Source organism: Anas acuta, chromosome 25 (assembly GCF_963932015.1).
Source record: "Anas acuta chromosome 25, bAnaAcu1.1, whole genome shotgun sequence".
Classification (NCBI taxonomy): domain Eukaryota; kingdom Metazoa; phylum Chordata; class Aves; order Anseriformes; family Anatidae; genus Anas; species Anas acuta.
In genome coordinates this window covers 2,872,907-2,890,720 of record NC_089003.1, presented here as the reverse complement: position 1 = coordinate 2,890,720, position 17,814 = coordinate 2,872,907, and the positions used below count along the sequence as shown (strand labels likewise).

The 17,814-nt window shown below is 53.3% G+C and overlaps 1 protein-coding gene across 1 annotated transcript; it reads left to right on the top strand.

The window, feature by feature from the left end:
- Positions 1–497: 497 nt before the first annotated feature.
- On the top strand, positions 498–17,254 carry CAVIN1 (caveolae associated protein 1). The gene is made up of 2 exons (XM_068660584.1): positions 498–1,121; positions 15,219–17,254. Exons 1-2 carry the CDS (start codon positions 702–704, stop codon positions 15,882–15,884), a joined length of 1,086 nt encoding a protein of 361 aa, XP_068516685.1. The 5' UTR covers positions 498–701; the 3' UTR covers positions 15,885–17,254.
- Positions 17,255–17,814: the final 560 nt, after the last annotated feature.

The following is a 17,814-nucleotide window of genomic DNA, read 5'->3' as shown; positions in this document are numbered from 1 at the left end:
ACTCCTGCTGTTACATTCACACACACTGGAGCGTGCGTTTTTATGACCCAGGAGTTATGTGCCGTAACTACTCAATCCAAATTACGGCTTTTTTACAGAGTGTTGAAAATCAGGCTCTCAAAATCCTGGAAAAAATGCTAACTGTTGGCAAAAGATCTGAATTCTCCAGCTGAACTTGAACGCGTGCAGTTGTTTAACCCAGCCTTCCTTTAACATATACAGCTGTGGTGTTTCTTTCTTTTCAGCAGCTTCCCGAGCCGTTTGCTTAAGCTTTTTGTTTTTTCCTCCCATTGCTTATCATGTCTCTAGACTTCGGGTAAAGAAGAGGTTTTTGAGTTCCAGAGCTTTGCATTCCTTGCTGAGCCGTGCCTGTGTTTGCATGCAAAGCCATCGCCTCCCCTCCAACTATTTTAATCATTTCAGAAAGGGTGGGTCATCAGGCATTTGGCAGCGGGCTCCTTTTATATAGCCGAGGTGGAGTCAGCCAATGACCTGCAAGCCTGGAAAATTTTGCAGGGCAGTTTCACTGGACAGCTTTGCAGAGCTGTGCCATTTGAATTTCAGCACAGACCTCCGCACACTGTGCTCTCCATTTCTGGCGTGTCTCCCAGCACAGAGTTTAGCTGAGGCTCGGGTTTAGTTTTCCCTCCTCTCTCTCCCTGCAGTGACAGCGTCCCCGGGGCTGTGCTAGCCAAGCGATCATGGAGGATACTACTTTGCAGATCATCGAACCACCAACCGCTTCCGAGGCCTCGGAGGAGCAAACGCCCGAAGAACCCATCAAATCAGACCAGATCAACGGCGTGATGGTGCTGACCCTTCTGGACAAGATCATCGGGGCAGTGGATCAGATCCAGCTGACCCAAACCCAGTTGGAGGAGAGACAGCAAGAGATGGATAGCGCAGTGACCAGCATCCAAGGAGAGCTAACCAAGCTGACCAAGGCGCACACCACCACCAGTAACACCGTGAACAAGATGCTGGAAAAAGTGCGCAAGGTGAGCGTCAACGTGAAGACGGTTCGGCAGAACCTGGAGAAGCAAGCTGGGCAGATAAAGAAGCTGGAGGCCAACGAAGCGGAGCTCTTGAAACGCAGGAATTTCAAAGTCATGATCTACCAGGTAAGGAGCTATTCCGCGACTTCTTTATGTTCTGGCAGTGGGTGTTTTCATTCCCGATGGCTCTGACACACGGCACGGTCCACTACTCGCCCCAGTTCCCCTGACTGGCTGCTGTTCCAAAGGGAGGTGGGTCTGAAATAGCTCCCATTCATGTTTCAGTGCCGTCTGTGTGTCCTAAGACAGAGTTGCTGCGTTTAACAGGAATTTTAATGAAAGCAGTGAGAACGGCCCTAAGCACTTCTTGCAAGGGACTAGGAGTATCAAAATAACCCGATTTGCTGCTTAACTGAAAAAACACAAACAAACAAAAAAAAGCAAGAATGCACTGGGTTCGGGGGGGTCTTTGGTAAATCTGTCCACTAACGTCTTTTCTACTGAGGGGCAACATGTGTAGTGCTACGTGGAGAGCGGTAATATTTCAGATTTGGGACATGCATTTCATAACAACAAGACAGAGTAACCCCGGCATCGGGGTTAATCTCGCTGGCTAGGACAGAGCCATTAGAGAAAATACAGAACAATTGCATGAGCTCATTAGTTCTTGGGTCTGCCTTTGCCATTGTGTTTGAACGATTTCCATGTTCTCGTTACTGTAACCTGCACGTCTGGAGTCCCCTTATTGTCTAATTACTGTAACAGCTTTAATTTGCTTCATGTTCATCCCCCGTGTTAAGGGTTGGATTTTTCCTTTCATATTAAACAAGAGGAGAAGGAGGAATATGTTTCTCTCCTTTCCTGTTTGAAGTCAGTCGTCCTTGTCAGAGCAAATTCTCATATTGGCCATGAAAGAAAAGTGAGTGAAATAGTTAATGGTTCAGCTAGAAGCCTCGGGGTTAGTACTAGACAGCGACAGGGACAAATAGAGAAGTGTCTGGTGCTGATCCCGGGAAGAGAGAGAAGAAAACCAGAAAAAAAAAATGGAAAACATTTCTCACTACAGTGTTTGAAGGGAGAGCTGATCATAATAGGCTCAGGAATCTAACAAGTGTGGGGCCTGTGTAACTCGCTGAATCAGAGCTTAAGCATTTGTAGTTTTATCGTGCCTGAAAGGCTGAAACACGCGAGCATATTCAGATCCTGCGGGCAACCGAACCAGCTTTATAGCTGCATTTATTGCAAGCTCTTTAAAGGCTTTTTTGGGAAGACGGACCTAACCGTGGAAAAATACGATAGAACTCTATATGTCCTGCAGAAGCCACAAACGTTACAAAATGAGAAGAGTGAAGGGAATTGTTTAAACAAAACATTCCTTGTGGTTATGGAAATAGGTAGGAAGTTGGCAAGCCCCTGGGTCCTTTGGAAGCATCATAAATATTGGCAGATCGTCATTTTGTGAGCTGTTCATTTTGGTTTGGAGTTGCTCATCAATGTAGAGTAAAATTTGTCTTCGAATTTAAAACAACAACAACAACAACAACAACAAAAAACAGCTTCTAAAGGAAACCAGGGGCAAAACTGACACTGATGCAATGAGGCCAGAACAACTTCTGAGGGAATCAGTCGAGGGGGAACTGCAGCAAGGATTTTATAATAAAATCCACGATGGGTTTTTGATGTGTGAATACTAGAAGATTAATGTGACTGAGTAACAAATGCTGTTATCTAGAGTACTCTCATGCTGTGTTGCTGTGACAAAGGCAGACCCATGCACCGAGTATTTTGACTGCAGGATTAGGACCACAGGGAATCCCCTCAGCGATTGTGATGTGTTCTTGCAGTCCTCTGCAGTGTAACCACTGCTCTCTGCATACAACAGAAACACAGAATTTAGGAAAATATTCCTGAACTACATCAGTCTACAGCCTGTCTCAGAGCTACGATGATTATTTCTCGTATAGAAAACTGATTTATTTTTCATAGCTGCATTAATCTGTAGATTGAACTCCATAAAAAGGTCACTACGAGATTGTCATTGTACGGAAACCCAGACGGTGTGGCTCAGTGTAAGGCAAAATCATCTGTCGGATGTAAGAGTCTCTCTTCCTGGTGGAAACCTTCTATTCTATGGAAGTTAAACATTTGGGGGGATTTGGGAAGTTTTGTTTTAGGCTTTGGGGAGATTTATCCTACCTTGTTTTTTCCTGGGACAACAGTGCTTGTAGAGTTTGCATCTTAACTGTGGTTATGGAGATGCCAATCTTCAGAAATTTCTAACACAGGCTGACTGGGAATTGCAGGGATTTGCCAAAACAACAGGTTACAATTTTGTGTATTGATTTATTCATCTGTACATTTTATTACTGCCAGTAGTTCTAGGCATATCAATGACAAGAGTGGTACTTTGTCTGGAATTATGCAGAACAGATTATTCTAGTGCATTTAAATAGCAAAACTCGACAAGGATAGACGTGGTAGTTTTTGTGTGTACATCGTAGAGGCATTTATCAAACCAAGGATGACATTGTGCTGCTTTACTGATATCAGATGATGCTGTTTGTTGCAAGAAGCCTTACTGATTCTCCCCAGATTACCCATTTACTAATATCTCCCTGTGTTTCAGTCTTAACAATGAAACATTTGCAGTGTATTAACAGTATTATAAAACCAACGCTTTGCAGTGGGCTCCACCCTGGGGTTTTAAATGTGGAAATTGCATTTTTTTCTCAACCATGTCTATCATAAAAACAAAGAGACTGCCAAAGTACAAAATAACTTTTGTCTAATTCAGCGTTTCGCTTCTGAAGATCCAACCACCTTTCAAAGTTTAAGTTATGTAGTCTCCTGGTAATTTAATTAGTTCTGTCATGGGGAACAACGTTATTGCTACTTTCTAACTCAGAAAAAGCTGTCTTTGGAAAGCTGTGATTAACTTCCATGTGTAATTGCATTGTCAGTTGCTGCGGATAAAAATGCAAAGATTTATTAGTCTTCTCTTTTGGACAACGAGACAAACTCGAGACACCAGATATTACATAAAACCAGCGACGGCTATTTTCAAGCAAGGTAGCTGAACAGAGCAGTCGTCATGCTCTAAACAGATTTAATATTGCACGATTCTAAGGTCTGAAGAAAAGGTGTTACAAACAAATCAGCTCTGTCCAGGTTATAGATTTTTGGTTCTTCTCTCAGCAATGAATGCTGAGTCTCCAGCAGCTCTGGAAGGGACTATTTCAGGAGTGCAAATAAGACCTTTTGGCACCTTGAGAGAAGAGGTCAAACTGTATGCAGGTGCTAGATTTTGCTAGCTGTTAGCTTAGGAAGAAGTGAAAATCAAATTGTGTTTGGCTTGACCTGTGGAGATGAGCCTAAAGCGTGTCTGCGTTCGTTTCAGACTTTGGGGCAAAAAGTACAGTACTGAAAATCCCGTCTGCGGGGGCCTGCTAAGGCCTTAAACAGAATGTTTAATGCAAGGCATTAAACAAAACGGTTACAGACATCGCCTGCAGCGACAGATGGAGGCACACTCGCCTTTGCCCGTTTTCTGAAATACACTCTGGCCTGGTTTTGTCAGGGGCTGCTCTGATCTCTGCCGAGGTAAGACTTTTCCTACGGACTTAGCTTGGGCAATTAGATCCTTGAGAATGAAATTAGAAAAAAACAAAACTCCTCCAAGTTGCCACATCTTCTGGTTCTGAAAATGAGGCTACTGAAAAAAGGTGACAACACTCACGTGAACAGAAGTTCAGCATTCTTATCAGAATCAGGACTTTCCTTGCTAAAACGTTTGCTGTCGGATGACTGCGTGTGTTTGTTAGCAGCACACACAGAGCTCCTCAGGACTCCTTTTGTGCCTCCTGTCCCAGGCTCCTGCCTTGCAGAGAAATTGGGACACCAAAGTATCAAATCCGGTTAGAGTGGCTGCTAATGAAAACAAAATGGAGTGACTTCATCCCAAATATCCTGGGTTTAGACAGAAGAAACTGGGCTGGTTACTGCAGTTCACAGTGAAATAATGGGAGCCTAAGGCACAAAGCCGTGCGCTCAGACCAGGCTGTGCCTCATTCATCTGACGAGCAGCACGTGTCAGCAGTTATGTAAGCACGGGATTTTTTCCTCCAAATGTTTTTTTTTGACAATTAAACCTATTCCTGTAAATGTCAAGGGCCTGCTTTTCTTACAGCCAGACGTCTGACTGCTCGCAGCCCTCGGCACACGCATTAGGTGTTGAGTTTCTAAAATGTGCCGGGCCTTTATTTTGAGGCTTATGTGGGAGCTGAGCTCTAGGGAGAGTCTGGCTCCCGATGTACAGCTTCGTTTCTATGAAATAGCAATTCCTGATGGTTTCACAGGGTCGGAAGCTCCTGCAGGACTTCTCTGCTCATTGTTTGAACCCAGCAGCTCCTTGGAGCCCCGCAAGGAGCAGAGTTTCCCGGGGAAGGGCCGGGTGGTTGCTGCAGCAGGGCCAAAAGTGACCACCGGTGGCACAATGAGCGGGGTAGGTAGGGCTGCAAGGGGAGGTATAAATAGCACAGCTTGGCTTTTTGTGCCTCCTGTGGGCCTTATACGGACGGCAGCAGTAGGATCCCAGGGAGGAGGGATGAATTTCAAACCCACGCCTTGCTGTGGAGGATTCGGAAGCCAGATCTGAGCTTTTGGGGGGCTGCGATCCCCAAAGCAGAGCGTGGGGCTTGGGGTTTGGTGCCTTACAGAGCTTGGATTCAGTGCAGTTTGCCCAACTACCGGCATCTTTGCTGTGCGAATATCAGCCCAGAAAGCTGTTGTGTCTTCCCTTTCATTCTGCTTTTGGCCACAGAAGCAGCAAAATGAGAGGTGAAAAAATGCCAGCCAAGGGGAAGGGGGGAAATATTGTTCCAGTCGTTCCCTTCGGGCTGCAGCCCCGAATTCAGCTCTGTTCTCTCTCCATGGTAAGGGCACCGTGTTGGCATCCTGATGGGCAACGATCCCTGCGTATTCTCTGCGTGTTTTATAAGAATTATAAGAGTCCCAAGATAATAGTTCAGAGGAGACTGTGCCTCTGAAGGATTTCGGGATGTCAATGGCTCTCATTTCCAGGGTTCTCCTCAGTGCAAATTGTCATTCTTTCTACCAAAAGACAGCTCTGGATCACGGGTTCCTCTGTTGCAGCTCGGAATCAACCTCATTAATATTTCATCACTCAGGTATTATTTATAAGCAGCTAGTGCCAGGGCTGTTTGTTTTGCTGAAACCCTTTCAGCACTACAGTCACACACTGAGCTGTGCAGCAATAAATCATCTCAGAGCAAAGGACCAGAGGTTTCTCAGCCAGTTGAGATAGGGATAGATTCAATTTTTAGTGGCTCATAAAAATAAAACCAAAGGTAATATTCCTTCTAATCACATATTCCTCTCGCAGGTGTCTCTTGTGCCTTCCAGCAGTGGATCTGAGCATTTGTCACCTTGTTTGTGATGCCACCAGGGCCGCTGCACTCAACAGAATAACCCAGAGCAGAATTTGCCCGCCGTGCTCACTGGGCAAGGTGGCTGGTGTGCTCGTTTCCAGTGAGATCGTGGTTCATTTTCCCAGTCGTAAGCTAGATGAGAGTGCTTAGCAGACACAAATCAACCCATCGAGGCCACGTTTAACCCAGTTTGCAGGTCTGGGATTAGAAGTCAAAAGGGTTCAAGAAGCTGGTCTGTGCTCAGCTTGCGCCCCCTCCCTGGAAGGGAGTCTGACCAGCTGGTGGAGGCTGCTTGGTGTAACGGGCCCTGCAGGACACTGGAAGGGATGCGAGCATCGTACACGAAGCGGTGTTCCTGCATATTATCTCCCTTTCTCCCATTTTAGTTGCTCTCATGCTTTGGAGTAAGCACGACGTGCTAGTTGGCAGGCTTCCCCTGCGTCCTCCAGCATTACTCACAGACAGGCTCTGAGCTGCTCGCGGCTGAGTCAGAGTGTGCTTGCTCCAACCCAGCTCCAGGCAGGGCACGCTCCTTTCTGCAGGGCTCTGCGGGTGCGAGGAGCGAGAGGCTAACCTCCAACAGAGCCATTTTTCCAAAAAACTCATTGGTTTTTTTTTCCTGCGTCTTCGTGGAAGCTGCTTCTTGCTCTGCTGCACTGGCCAGAAGCGTAAAACACTGTTTGTAACCAAGCAGTGAGTAGAGATGGATGCAGTTTCCACTCTGATGCATCTGTGACCGGTATAAAGCATGGTACTGCCTCCTAGGCTTTGAGGCAACACGCTCAGCCTTCTTTTTCCTGTTTAGGATAACGTTGTCCTCTTAGTTCTGGAAGATTTTCTGCAAGTTATGAAGTATCTGAGGAATCCTGCCCAGCGCTGTCCAGCTGCGAGATAAGACAAAGACCAGAGACAAAGATGCTCCGTGTCAGTTAGGGAAAATCAGATATTTGGAACAAAAAGTCTCAGGATGTTTAGTCTGTACCTGGCACGTGAGGATGCAAATGTCAGTATCAGCACCGATCCATCTGCCTATCATCTGCAAGGCAAGCCCCATCTTTATTGGTTTGCTGTTCAGAAATAGGTCTGGAGTTATTAATCAGCTGGGACAGGTTTATCCGGGAGGAGCCAGTTGTGCAAACAGCCTGATAATAGAATCAAAACGTTTTTCTTCTGACAGGGAGGAAAAAAAAAAAAACTTTTCTCTCCGCAGTCTATTTATTTGGCTGTTTCCTACAGACCTGCCTTTCTTCTGACTCACTGTTAGGCAAAAGCATTTTTTCCAAACACAGCCTCCTTCGCAGCGAGGACTCCCTGCACCGTTCCTCCCTGGCTCTTCACCATCAAGTTTGAACTTGCTCCAGCGCCTGCACCAAGCTGCTCACTCTCACCAGCTAATGAAGAAGATACGGCCTTTTAAGAGATAACTTCTAGGACACAGAGTAACTAGAGATGCTCGCTCGAAAACCGTGCCAGAAAGATTGCACAATGCCCAGAATTACAGAGGGTAGAACGGCTTCTGCCAGTCAGGGGGATGCTGCTTGAGAAGGAACTAGTTTATCCCTTGAACACTTATCTAATCTCAACCTATTTTGCTTTTTCCCCTCATATGTTAGAGCTTTTCCTATGTCTCAGCAGCATCGTTCTGGTAACGTCTCGCTGCAGCGCTCAGTTGTCTTCTTGCAAAGGATTCAAAGCTTCTATTTTTCTGGACCTCTTGTGACACTATTGGAGATAAAATCCATCCGACTTTTGGAAAGTAAGAGTCAAAGCCAAGCTCGTTGCATTTGGAGGGGTTTATTTCACATGCCAGCTGCTCCCAGGGCTGCTGAGTGGCCACCCGCTGTCCCCAGGATGTGTTTAGCAAACGAGAGAGGTCCCGATGTTGCGGGGAGCGCGTTTGCTGGGTTGCTGAGCGGAGCTGGCTGAGCTGCTGGGCATTGTCCAGTTGGTTCAGGGCATTGTCAGTGCTCTGACAAAGCCGGGTGGATGATTCTGGAAGCGCACACGGCTTTTTCCATCTCCCCAGCCCGTGTGTTTGAGTTAACAACTACAGGCTTTTACAGCCTCTGTCTTTTCAGAATCTCACACACCGAAACAAACTCTGCTTTTGGCTACACCCCGACGAAGTGGGGATGTCTCCAGCATAACTTACCTCAAACCACTCTGAACAGCAGTGTGAAAAAAGACCAGAATCTGACCCGAAAGCAGCATTTAATCACACAATTCGTGCGAAATCACAGCAGGGATTCTGTATTTCCTAGGGCTTGTTGTGAGGTAGAGGAAGATACTCTTCTCATAAATCTTTGCTGATGTCTTTTCTGTCACATTTTGCTGCCTGCCTTCTCCCTTGGCTAAATCCCGCCGTGTCTTTCCTTTCTGCCTGCGCTTACACTAACGGGGTTATGTTTGTTGGCAATATTCCTAACCAGATCGGCCAGCGGGGAGACAGTAAGTTTTTCCACTGTGGTTCCTTTCCACCGGCCATTGAAATGCCGTTTTCCTCACCTCAGCCCGCGAAGATGCAGAGCGTGCCCTGGGAGCCTGCGCCAGGGACTGCCCTCTGAGCCCTCTCCAGGAACGCTTCCCTCCGCCCGCGCTGCCCAAAGTGCCGTGGCCCAACCCAGCAGAAGACAAGGGAGGAGGCAGCAGTCTTAGGGCCTCGGAGGAGAACCCCTGAAGATTGTTTTGAGCCTCTTCTGAACCTCTGCAAGCTGCTAATTCCAGCGCTTTCGCCTTCCCCGCCTAGCTGAGGCTGCTGCAAGCCTGCAGACCCGCAAGGCTGATCCTTGCAGCTGCCAGAAGTGCCTCTGCTTGTCGACTAATCCGCTCGCTGTTCACTGCATGCTGCTGCCAGTGTTAGGACGGGAGCTGAGGAGCTGTCGTTTTCTCCCAGGCATTACAGGACTTCTCTCATGCTACCTCTGCCGTCAGGGAGGGAGGCACTGCCGGAGGGCTTGCACAGAGGGCTGGCAGCCAGGTGCTGTTGGCCCTGTTCATTGTGCTGGGGCTGGGCAAATCCTTTCCATTTTCTGAGCCTTGGTTTCTCCCTCTGAAATCCAGACCTGATCATACCGACCTCCTCAGACTCGCCGTAAGGTTTTTTTATAGGTGTTTGTGAAATGGTTTGGAGTCGGCTGGTGGTGGTGCAGTGCCCTGCTGTGCTTCTTTTTGTTGTGTGGCTGCTGGAGAGAACATCTCAATGTCCAGCTGCCTGCACTGGGGGTGAAATTTTGTGTTTCTCACTGCTGTGTGACACGCCGTCCTGTCGGAGGGCTGTGTTGTACGGCCACTGCGTTCTGGGGGAAAGGACCAGAAAGGGAGCCAGGCAAAGGTGAACTCAGCGCAGCAATCTGGGGATCTGGCAGAAGCTGCCAGTGAAAACGTTTCCTTTTCAAGACAAGATATCTAAACTGAGAAGCAAACAAAACCCCGCAGTTATCGTTAGTGATACAACAGGAGTCTGAACGCAATTGTCTCCCACGTAAAAGCCTTTGCCAGCAAGGTGCCGAAAGAAGAAAGCGCAGCCTTCCTCTCTTCCATGCAGGGCATCTTTAGGTCCCCGAGCTCTCCTAGGTGGCCATCAGGCATTGCTGTTACGCAGCAATACCCGAATCCCCCTTCCCTGGATGCTGGTGGCAGGTCAGCCCAGCAGAGCATCCTCAGAGGGAGCAGGTCGTGCCGCTGTGGGAATGCACAACTTTTACTTCTCTGGCAGGGCTCAGCCTGACCTGGAAGGCTGCCTTCTGCCCAGATGCTTCTAATTCCTCCCACAGCCTCCCCCGGGCCACAGCTTGTCTGCCCTGCCCTGGGTGGGCAGGGGAAGGGCACAGAGGGTGCAGGAAGCCCAGGCTCAGCCACCGCCAGCCAGGATCGGCTCCTTTTGGTCACAGGAGGATGGGGAGGGGATGCGAGCGGGTCGTGTTCTGCATGTTCCAGCTGCATGTCGACCAAACCCAACCCCGTGTGCTCTTGCAGTTGTGTAAAAATAGCTGAACGAAATGAGTTGCAGATGTGATTAGCATGCGCGTGTGAAAAATGCCTCAGTCCTTCCATTAAACCTCCGAACTGGAGATCGGACCGGCTGGGAGTGCTGGGGCTCTTTTTTTTTTTTTATTTTTAATTTTTTTTACATGCTGATAAAACGAGCCTCTATCCAACAGCAATCCAGGGCCCCTTCAAGAGCTTCGGGAGCGTTCCCCAGGTCTGTTGGCGATTCCGCAGCCCTCCAGGAGCTCGGCGGGGCTGGGAACGCGGCTCAGCTTTGTGTCTCGTTGCCCCGCGGGTGACAAGGACAGTGTTTACTTGTGTTGTGGCAACCAGGAGGAATGTGCAGGGCCCGAACGGGCCGGCGGCTGACTCACTGCGAGGGAACTCGGGCTCCAAAACCGAGGCAGATAAAAAAGCCCACTTAGAGCGGAGATCGAGCAGCTTGGAACTGCTTGAAGCAGAACCAACACGGAGCGCTTCAGCCCCCTGCCAGCTGGCAGCCAGCTGGGGACGGTGCATGAGCCCCTCCTGGGTGCCCCCGGGTCTCCAGGCGGGCAGGCTGCCGGTCCCACGGGCTGATTCTCTGTGCCGAAGGGACAGTGTGGCCACACGTGTCAGATTTGGGGTGGCAGGCTGTAAATGGGGACAAGTAAAGTGGAACGGGCAAATCGGAGCCGGAGCTGAACCTTTCCGTGGAGTACATCGGGTTGGAAGGAGCTCGGTGCTCGGTTCAGCACACGCACAGGCGCACGGTGCTGGGCGTACCCATGCTGCGTGCACAGAGCGGGAGGATTTCTGTTGTCTCGGGAGAAAAATCTGCTGCGAAATCTTGTTTACCCGCTGTCTTTGTGCCAGCTGGCCTCAGGCTGCCTCAGAGACCAGGGTTGGTTTGCATCTGGCGATGGGGAGGGGGCGTTTGAACACCCCACCACGCACAGGGATGCCAAGAGCCAGGGCTTTGGGCTCGCCCACTTCAAGGGTCAGCGTTTTCCCAGTAAAAATAGAGCGGTTGGAATGCCTGCTGGTAAAAATGTGGCTCGTCTGGATGGGTCATGAGCGCAGCAAAGCGCACGCAGCACAGAGCCTTGCCCTGAGCAGGGATTTGTGCGGCAGCCACCCATGGACCCGGGATGGTTCCTGATTGTTCCTGCAGATCCCCGTTGTCCCTCGCTGCTGTCACGGCGTGGAGCAGGGGGATGACAAGTCGGGAAAGCGACCCAAATGAAACGCTGCTGAGAATCCAGCAGCTGCCCTCCAGCTGGCTATCTACCCGGTCAGGCTGAAGAAGAGAAAGGGGAAGAAATGTAGGAATTGTACCAGAAATCATAAAAAAGATGTCCTGAGCCCTCAAGTTGGCCTGAAGGCCCTGCAGTGGGCACGGTGCCCCCTGGCCACCCTGGCTTCATTTTCAGGCCCTGCTGGAAAGGGAACGGGGGAGAATTGCAAAGGGTTCCCCAAACACAGCTGGAGGTGAGCTCTAGGAAACGGCCCGGGGTTGGGGTTGGGGTGTGGGATCCTCCTTATGGAGAGAGCTCTGCGGAGACTGAGCAGGAGGGTGCCCTGAGAGAGGTGCCGAGGCCGAGTCCGCAGCGCCTCTGGGCTGTAAATGGGTACGGTCTGGGGGAATTAGGGTCAAATTTGGGAATTAGGCAGCTGCTCTTCTCAGAGTGCAATGGGATGGGCTGCCGAGAGCGGCACCTTCACCCCAGCTCCAGAGCAAGACTGCCCAGGGGGAACCGCCAAGGCTGCGAGGGGAGCAACTTGAGGTGGGTGTCGGGAGGGACATCACAGCTGCCTCTGCAACCCGTTCATCGGAAAAATTCAGTGAGAAGACAAAATTGGATGGTCCCAACACCAAGGAAGGCAGTTATCTGACGTGGCAGGCGTGGGGGCTTTGTGCTGGTGTTCCTTTTTGGACGCACATGCTCTGGAGTTAACAAGGGGCCGATAGGCATCGCAGCGCGCAGGATGTGGCCCATTTCCAGTGACAGTCGTGCCAGGGGGAGCAGGGGATGCCTTTGTTCTGGCTCATTGTGTTGACACGGAGGGAAGGAAGTGCTGGAGTTCCTGATGTTCTTGGCTCCGTGGGGCCAGGGGCTGCGCGAGTCTCGGGGATTGCTCCAGCAGGTGTTGTTGTGGAGGACGTGGTCCCTGCTTCCTAGCGGTGGGAATTCACTCCGGCCTGACCCGGCTCTCTGGAGAGCACGGGCATTGTTTTCTCCTGGAGCAGCAAACCAAATGGAGAAAACACATGTTGGCTGCGTCACCTTCACCTCCAGAAAGCAGCTGAGACCTGAGCCGAGGTTTCGGGGGGTGAAGAGCCTTGTCCACTGCAGCTTTCTGTTCAAATAAAATCCAGGAACGGGACCCCAGGCATCGCACTCTGACCACTGACACTGCGACCCCGCTCGCCTTCGCTGAGCCAGCTGCTCCGTGGCACTGACTTGTCACCGTTCACACCCTTGTCCTCAGGTCCCCTCTCATTTCTAGACCTGCTTGCCCAAGGAGCAGCGCTGTTCTTGGGGGAAGAATGAGAAAACAACCGAAAACATCCGACGTTCGCATTCCATCGGCGTGGCGTGCGAACACGCTGTCCCTTTTGGCACCGCACGAGGGGTCGCAACGTCCCCAGCCACCGTGAGCCTGCCGGGCTGGCGCAGAGACAGCACTGAAGAAACCTGCACAGAAACAGGTCTGGGACCTGTCCCCAGGGGCTGTTTTGATGTCCTGGCCCTTGACATCTGCGTGGCTCATTGGCTTGCGGTGCAGTGGCCACAACCGGTGTTGTGCTGGGCCCCCTGTCCCCTCCAGAGCTGAGTGGCACCCGGGTATCCTCCTTTCCCGTCATCTTCTCCAGCTCTCAATCCATCAGAGTCCTCTCCAGATCTCAGCCCTGCTGAATTTTTCTCCCGATCTCAACCCCGCAGACTCCTCTCCGTGCACGCTGGGGGTGAGGACAAGCCGTGCCTCCTTGCTGCTGGCTTTCTGGCAGCGCTCGGCTCGCTGCTCCCCGCCTGGCCCTCCCAGCCCCGTAGGTTAAAACAAACCCGGGCAATAAATTTCTGGGCCGCGGGCTGCAGCCCCACAGCTGCGAGGCTTTGTACAGTGAGGGGCTATTTCCAGCCTGCGCTGGGAACACCGAGGTGATTCATTGCGGCAGGGCCGCACGCTATGTGCTGCTCGGATGAAAACCAATCCCGCCCCAGACCTGTGCCCCTCTCCTGGCCCGAGTGCCTCTCCTGGGCACACGCTTGTCCTCTGCCACGGGGATCACGGACTTGGCTGACCCAGGGGAGCGGAGAAGCTGAATGAATTTGCCTCCTGGCCCCAGCAGAGACCACGTAACCCCGCTGTGCCGCAGGACCCGTTGCCTCTGCCTCCGTTGGATGCAGGCTCAGACAGAGCCCCGACCGACCTCCCCAGTGCTGAAATGGGAAAAACAGGGCTGCAGGCTCCGTCCCAGGGGATGGCCCAGCCCCACATCTGGATCCCTGTAGGTCTTGGGAAAAGCTGAGTGCAGACACAGGGGTCGAGGCCAGGCTGGGCGACGTGCCCGGGTGCCCGGGGCTGGATTGTGCTGCCACCTGCAGCCCAGCACTGCACTGGGGTGGGCACTGGGAGAACTGGGAGGAGAAGATGAGCTGCGGGAAGGATTTGGGCTGATGGGGAGGGGAAGGCGCAGGGGAGCACAACGTGGCAGAGGGGCTGAGGATGCTTCATCAGCTTGTGTAAGAGCTGTGGCTTCAGCCTGTATGCCCACCGGGCAGACACAGCTCACGTCCTTCACCCTGGAGGGGTCCCAGCCAAGAGATCAGGGCTGGAAACACAGGAATGAGGCAGAAGCCCTGGGTTTGGGAGCTTTCCGTGACAGCTTCCCAGTGCTTCGATGGCTCCAGCTCCCAGTCTCTGCTCCCACACATGAGTGTCATTGCTGGGAGCTTCTTAGGTGCGCAGCAGAGGTGTGCTGTGCTCCGGCACGCTGAGCTGTGAGCTGCAGGGCTAGAAATAATGCCTGGCAATTCCTCCCAGGCTCCTGCTGCCTGTCTCCATCCCTCTTTTGCTGCAGGAGCCCTGGGGCGGTAGGGAAGATGCAGCCCCAGAGCTGCAGCAGCAGCAGCAGCGTGTGCCTTGCAGGGCAGCTCTGCCCTGCCCTGCCTGCAGGTTTGTGCAGCTTTCGGGGCGAGCAGCCAGGATTCTTGGGCTGTCCCATTTGCTTCTTGTGAGGGAGAGGGATGGCGTGCAGTGGGAAGCAACTGGGAGGCTCTGGCTTTGCCCTGCTGTTTGCAGGGTTAGGGATTCTCCGTGGCTTGTCCTGCTGCCTCGTCCTCCCCATGCCCCTGTCCTGCGGCGTGGGCCGTGGGCAGAGCAGCCTCTGCGTGTGGGGATCCGAGCAGCAGCCGGAGCCTGTCGGATTCAGGGGCTCTGGGATGAGAATGAAGCTGCAGGGATGGGGCTGTGGCAGGGGCAGATGAGGAAGGGAAAAGTCTCCAGTCCCGCTGCTCGCCTGCCTCCTCTCGCCCAGCCAGGGTGAGTGATGGGTTTGGAACCAGCCCAGTGTGTGCAGAACGGTGCATGGGAGCTGGAATACAGCAGAGCCATAAGATGCAGTGGGACAGAGCTGATCCTCTTTGGAGTCATTTAGCAGGTGATGGAGAGGATGAGCCCGGGTCGGAGGCTGCCTGGGTTTGTTCGGCCGTGAGTTGTCGCTGTGCTCGGCAGCACCACGGAGCACGGCGGGGGCTGGCGAGGCTGGGTGCGTGTCTCACTGGCTCCGCTCTGTGTCTTGCAGGATGAAGTGAAGCTCCCATCGAAGCTGAGCATCAGCAAGTCCCTGAAGGAGGGTGAGAAGCAAGAGAAGGAAGGCGAGGGTGAGGAGGTGCCGGCTGGCGAGGACCACGCGGAGGAGGATCACATCCAGCTCTCCTCGGATGAGGAGGTGGAGATCGAGGAGATTATCGAAGAGTCGAGGGCAGAGCGCATCAAAAGGAGCGGCATGAAGAGAGTGGATGACTTCAAGAAGGCCTTCTCAAAGGAGAAGATGGAGAAGACTAAGCTAAAGACCAAGGAAAACCTGGAGAAGACCCGCCACAACTTGGAGAAGACCCGCCACAACCTGGAGAAGCGGATGAACAAACTGGGCACCAAGATCGTGACTAACGAGAGGAGAGAGAAGATGAAGACCTCTCGGGACAAGCTGCGCAAGTCCTTCACCCCCGACCACACCATCTATGCCAGGTCCAAGACGGCCGTCTACAAAGTGCCGCCCTTCACCTTCCGCGTCAAGAAGATTCGGGAGGGCGAGGTGGAAGTCAAAGCCACGGAGCTGGTGGAGGTCGGCGGAGAGGAGGGAGAAAACTCGGATCTGATGCGTGGGGAGAGCCCCGAGATGCACACGCTGCTGGAGATCACGGAGGAATCCGACGCGGTACTGGTGGACAAGAGTGACAGTGAGTAGCACCCGCGGCAGCGCGGAAGGGTTGCGGACGGACGGCTGACCACGGAACCAGTCACCTGCTGAGATCTCTCCACGCCCCGGTGCCCCGGGGGAAAGTGTACACCATGCCTCTTTACTACCCCGCAGAGCCGACGCCAATCCCCTGCCTGCTAGGACGAGGTGTATTTTATATTTTAGTTTTAGCACACAGGAACACTAGGAACATGGGACTGTTTTTTGTTTTTTTTGTTTTTTTTTTCTTACACACGTCAAATCACCCTCGGAGACCATTCCTGCCACAGGCTGCGTGAGAGCCTTCCAGCCACCGGCCCTGAAGACGAGCCCTGAGCGACGGGGACCCAGCTGGAGAGAGTGCTAAAACCAAGATAATACCGGCTGTACACCTGGAAAAACCCAAGTGCCTCTGAGAGCAAAGCCCTGGTGTCAAGAAAGCTTCGTGCCAAGCCCCCTGCCCAGCCCACCGCACCCCAGCTCCCCGCACCAGGCTGAGCGGCCACCTCTGGGGGGAGACCCGAGCAAATCCTGGGGGTTTGCAGAACGAGGGCGAAGCCCCCGTGGCACGCAGGCGGGTCTGCTCTGCTCTCCCCTCCCGTGGTGGTGCCGGGACAGGCTCACCACGAAGCCACCACATCCCCCAGACCCCTCGTGCCGCTGCTCCCTGCAGCGCTGCCCTTGCAGGGGCAGGGTGGGCGCACGCTCCCGTGCTTGGGGTAATGGGGCTGCCTGCCAAAACCCTCCCCGGGGCAGGGAGCACGCATTGCTGGGGTGCTGCACCCCCCTTTTTTTGGGCAGCGAGGTGCCTGCTGGCTGGCTGGGGAGAGGGCGAAGGCAGGCGGCGGTGCTGGAGAACCCAGCAGCGGCTGCAATTTGTTGCCAGAAGCCATTTGGGGTGTGCCGGTGCCTCGACCATCAGGGAGCAGCCCCGACACCTCGAGGATTTCTCAGCCCCTGCTTCCTCCAGAGGGGTCCCGGCAGGGCTCAGGCTCATTCCCTCCCCGTTTCCTGCTTCCCCACCGCCGGCTTCGCTCCGTCCCCCGCAGCACGGCAGCGCTCGCATCGCACCCCGCAGCTCGCGGGCACGGCACGGCCCCGGTTCCCCCGGGGCTGCCACGCTCTGGCTCTCACGCACGCAGCCAGCACCGCGGCATCGCCCCGGCCCCGCAGGAGCCACGGGGAGGGCAGGAGGCCGCTCGCCCCCGGGGAGCTGCGGACACACCGGGGCTGCTCCCGGCAGGCAGGGGAGGGATGCGCGGGGCTGTGCTCAGCACCCCAAGCTCAGCACCTTCCTTCCCGGCCCGCTCCCCCCCTCCCCGTGCAGCGGGGACGGCTGCCGCTGGCCCCACTAAATAGATAAACTTGCTTTTCCTCTCCGCATCGTTTCCCCTCTTCTTGTCCGGTGCCCCCAGCCCCATGGGGGGGTCCTGCCCTGCTGCCCCAAGGGGATGAGGCGTCTGCCCCGGGAGATCCCCGGGATGCGGGGCTGGGGGGCGGCTGCGGGCAGGGGCCAAGGTGCGTGGGCTGAATGGGGGCTGCGAGGTGAAGGCTCCCCCGTGGCAGTGGGAGCAAAGCAACCGGTTCCGGGCCCTACAAACCAACTGGCTCCTGGTCCTACAAATCCACAGGCTCCCGGTCCTACAAATCAACGGGCTCCGGGCCCTACAAATCAACCGGCTCCTGGTACTACAGATCAACGGGCTCCGAGCCCTACAAATCAATGGGCTCCCGGTCCTACAAACCAACTGGCTCCTGGTCCTACAAATCAACGGGCTCCCGGTCCTAAAAACCAACGGGCTCCTGGTCCTATAGTTCAACTGGCTCTGGGCCCTACAAATCAACAGGGTCCGGGCCCTACAAATCAATGGGCTCCTGGTCCTACAAACCAACTGGCTCCTGGTCCTACAAATCCACAGGCTCCCAGTCCTACAAACCA